The sequence below is a fragment of the Opisthorchis viverrini genome (assembly GCF_000715545.1).
Source record: "Opisthorchis viverrini unplaced genomic scaffold opera_v5_349, whole genome shotgun sequence".
Classification (NCBI taxonomy): Eukaryota; Metazoa; Platyhelminthes; class Trematoda; order Opisthorchiida; family Opisthorchiidae; genus Opisthorchis; species Opisthorchis viverrini.
In genome coordinates, this window is record NW_008752009.1 from 226,189 (window position 1) to 230,471 (window position 4,283).

The following is a 4,283-nucleotide window of genomic DNA, read 5'->3' on the forward strand; positions in this document are numbered from 1 at the left end:
CAATAGTGATAATGACAAAATCTAACGGATCTGTTCATTTTTCCGTATGGTTCATCGCTCCCAAGGTGTATGGTTCAGCCCTCTCCCATAACGCTTAGTCCACAAATGCTTTGTCGCTTTCTTATCTCATACGAATCCCTTTGAGATTCACTCCATAAGCGGGGCAAATGAACATATAACTTTTTCTCTCTAACCACTTCAGCCAAAACCACTCATTAATGTAACAACAGAAGATGAAGGTGAAAGAGCTGGAGAGGTTTGCTTATTCCGCCTGGTCACCAGCTTCATTTGGACCGACTACTTTGGCCACACTCACTGCGGAAGAAGATAACTCATCCGGAACCTTGGACACCAGGTAACACTGGGTGTTGCAGAATTTCACTGTTGAACCTGATTGTTCCTGTACCTAGACCGCTTTCCGTTCGATATATATCCGTCCATATGCAGCTTGGTGTTGGAGATGGTGTTGGGGATAGCTTAGTTAACGCAGATACATTCTTATATATTTTTTTAACTGAAAATTCGACGTGTCTCACAGTCATCTAGGACTAATCAAGAGTTGTCCAGCAGATTTCAGGCTTCCGGCCTAAGTGGGAGAGGTGGGGTTCGACAGTTGGGTTGGTCTATTGACAACCAGGACAGTTACCAGGTTGTCCATCGAAGCGTCTGACAAACTGGTCATATCGCTCAGTCGTCATCACTGTCATCATCTATCTAGGCTTGGGCAACCTGACAGTATCCCAGCCCTCGTGCTTCCTTCGGGTGGCATGGCAGCTAGGCACCGAAAGGGTGCTACAGCTGAACGATGATTATTATTATTACTATCATCATCAGAGGTAGCAACATCTGGTGTTGGTACTGATGCTTCATGGCCGTACTGTTGGAGTAGCGGTAGCACACTTGGGTTCAAATATCAGTGCAGCTAGGGATATGCACTGATGATGATCTCTAATAAGAGTGAAACACGGGTCCACTACTTCCTTTGCACCAGGGCAGCAGGAGGAATGTTAGAGTGAAACGGATTTCAATACAAATTCTGCAAATCCAGCAATTACCCACACCCTCCTCATATTAATGCCTAACTTCTGTCACCGTAACTGTCCAGTTACTCGAAATCATTTCGTAAGCCTACAACCTCCCGTACCTCTTCGCCGTGTTGTAAAACATTGCAAGTCCAATATTGAATCGGTTGAGTGCTATTCAGGATGCCTGATTGTACACAGATTGTTGACGTTACGCGTCTGTTGTCCGAACCGTCTAAGGTATTCGTGGTCCTTTTTCAGTATTAGACGAATGCTTTTGGGGATAATAAAACTTATCCCCCGCAGTCATTACGTTTTCGCATTCAAATATTATAAACTATGGCCTCTAGAATTCCATCCTCCATCTTTTCCCACGTATCAGGTAATGAAAATACAACAGCCAGAACAACGGTTTGTGGTTGACATTAGCGCACATTTTGACTGTGATCGGACTTGGGTTGTGTATTTGATTCTGATAATGTTTCCCCAAAAATGAGAACACAACGAGTGTTGGTAGTTCGGTGAACAGATCAACAGTCACTTGATCAACTTTAGCTTCGTGTACTTGCAGACTACCTACGTTTTTAGGGACCACTGATCAATGGAAACGATTGGTTCCGCAACATCATGTATTGCAAACAAATGCACTACCTGCGGAACTTCACTTGGGCCAATGAAATCGGTTCGGGACTCTGATTCAACATTAGAACCTAATAAAAATGACAAAACCGGAGCCATTCAAGGCTTTTCGTGAATGATGTGGTTCCGATACTGCTATCTGCTGGTTGATGCGTCATGTCATAGAATTTGCATTCATATTTCTCGTCTAAACAGTCCATCTCCTGTCATGGCACGTCTACCCGGATTAATCTACACCAAAGGGGAAGTACTGGATTCGACTTTCACCCGCATATTAGGACTCATTCACGAGGGATGCCTTTCGCTTTACAGGAAATTTGAAATCCAGACGTGCTTAGCCCACGTTGAAGATGTTTGAGTTATCAAGCTGGCATTTTGAGCAGTGCGGTCGGTTTGCCCGACTGCACTCGAACGACGATCTCCTAGTTGCTTCGATCGAGTGACCCGGCCATTTGGACTTGAATTTACATAATTCGATAGGACTTCATTTCGGCTGTGCTTCATGGATTGTAAGGTGATTGGTTATTTTAGTCGCAAAGTGCATGTTTTTAAGCGATCCATTGTTGTCTTAGGGGTTGAGATACCTTATCCGTTCAACTGACGTGTTCTTGTTTTGATCCAAACCTCCTCTCACGGATAGACCCTTCTTAGAGCAGGCAGCCAGAAAATGTCTCATCCCTCATGCTTGCTATAGATTATGCATCATTTGTGTGCTGAAAGCGTGCCAAAGATGGAAAATTGCCATGCTTGTTAGTCCCGTATTGATATAATTTGGTGTGACCACCTATTCTCTTGCGGTGCACATTCATTCGAACTGTCGCTTATTTTCCCCTCAGTACCCCCGTCCTGGAACTCTTCCACTTCCACCCACAAGATCCTTCCTTTGGACTGACGGTAAAAGTGACGGTTCAAGTCACATCCAGGTTAGTCATAGCTGCGGTTGCTCGCGTTCGAGATCGTATCGTTTGTCAACCGACCAATTAATCCCACCTAACTCTTTTAGGGCTACGTGTTTGTGTTGGGGGACACCAACTGCAAGTTTCCCTCTTGGAATACTGATTTCTGGAACCGCTTTTGGAGGTCTGAATCTGTACAACCCAAACAGTGTGTTGTACGGTGCAGATGGAGCTAACCTCAATGTTGACGACCAATTCTCTACGACATCGATAGTGGTAACCAGTCGAGAGAACGTGCACACCGGCGTGGTCAGATGCGTTGACTCCAACCGATTTCAGGTAATTTTTTGTCAGTTTTTTTGTCAACCCCTTCTCTACGCGAGGAGAGGATTATACAAAACCAGACGTCTCTCTTGTGAGTTCAATCCCACAACAACCTTTTCCGAAAAGAGGTAAATCCCAGGAGAATTTTCAACACTGTGCTAGTCATGACGTGGTGTTTGATATCGCCCGCCCGTAGAGAGGTCATACATCCTCTTGAGGTATCAATGTGTCATGTTTTTGTCTATACTCTCGCCGTCCTTATGTCTAGGTACTGTTCACACACGTATGAGGGCCAAAGAGTCTGTCGCAAGCAGTTTTCGGTGCTTACAAACTGAACTATTACACTTTGGGCCACTTTCTAGAATGCTTGTGTCTCCTGGTATTCACTGTAAAAGTTAGGCATCGGATAGGATCTAAAGACCAGTTTTCGCATAAGAATACTACCGACTGTTGTGTATAATTGCTTTGCATGTTTCGAACTTCGTGGCACCACTAATCGTTGTGTCATTCCTTTATTCCTTTTTTTTCTACGAAGACCAACCTATTTGCGTCGGTCGCAGATGAGGCCGAGATTCTTATTTGGGATGTGGAGAAAATGGACCAACCCATGTCACCTGGGAACAAACTTCAGGTGAGTACACAACCAACCAAGTGCTTGCCTGTTTTCACTACTTTTTCCCAATAAATTATTGTGCGGAACACTTTTGGCCACGTGGTTGTATGACTTTTCTCACATAGTTCTAGTTTGATGGCAAACCGAATGGCACATTCATAAGTCCGCTAGTCCAGCTCGAGTTAGCTTAGTGATCAGAAAGCGAATTTACTGACCGTGGTTCGAATCCACTTCCGGCATTTCGACCGCTCGTGTCTAGGTTTGGATAACCTGGCAGCTTTTCATATATCGTGCTTCCTTTTGAGACAGCAACTAGCCGAAAGGATGTTGCTGCTGAAAAATTATTATTATTATTCATTCGCTACTCGGCTTTTGTCCGACTTCCAAGAAATTTTATGGACAGCTCTGGTTCCAGTCAGTTCGAGCAAGATTTACTTTGCAGGTGTGGGCATTTTCTTAGATACGTTTGCCAGTGTGAAACCACAAAATTGTTTCACTTCTGTTTGCTGGTTTCCGCGTAAACACCGAAAGTACGTTGACAAACATGGTACAACCTGCCCATGGAAGTATTCGATTTTACCGGCCGTAGTACATGTCCAAACAAAGTGATGTGTCGGAATCGGGTACGATCAACGGCTATACGCGACCTGAGAACGAGCGCACGAATCCCCAATCGCTCAGCTGTAGCACCCTTCCGGTGCCTAACTCCCATGCCACCCGCAGGTTGCACGAGGGCTGGGATACTGCCAGTTTGCCCAAGCCTAGACAGGGGAAGTCGAGAGGCGGGGG

General features: G+C 45.1%; 1 protein-coding gene across 1 annotated transcript in view; it reads left to right on the top strand.

Annotated features, from left to right (window-relative positions):
- Positions 1-201: 201 nt before the first annotated feature.
- T265_10283 (hypothetical protein) overlaps positions 202-4,283 on the top strand; it is a gene marked incomplete at both ends in the record, with an annotated part of 14,717 nt that continues 10,635 nt past the window's right edge. Inside the window, 4 exons of the mRNA XM_009176607.1 lie at positions 202-355; positions 2,498-2,584; positions 2,665-2,896; positions 3,417-3,512. Of these exons, the coding sequence (XP_009174871.1) occupies positions 234-355; positions 2,498-2,584; positions 2,665-2,896; positions 3,417-3,512 (537 nt within the window). The remainder of the gene's footprint in view (positions 356-2,497; positions 2,585-2,664; positions 2,897-3,416; positions 3,513-4,283) is intronic.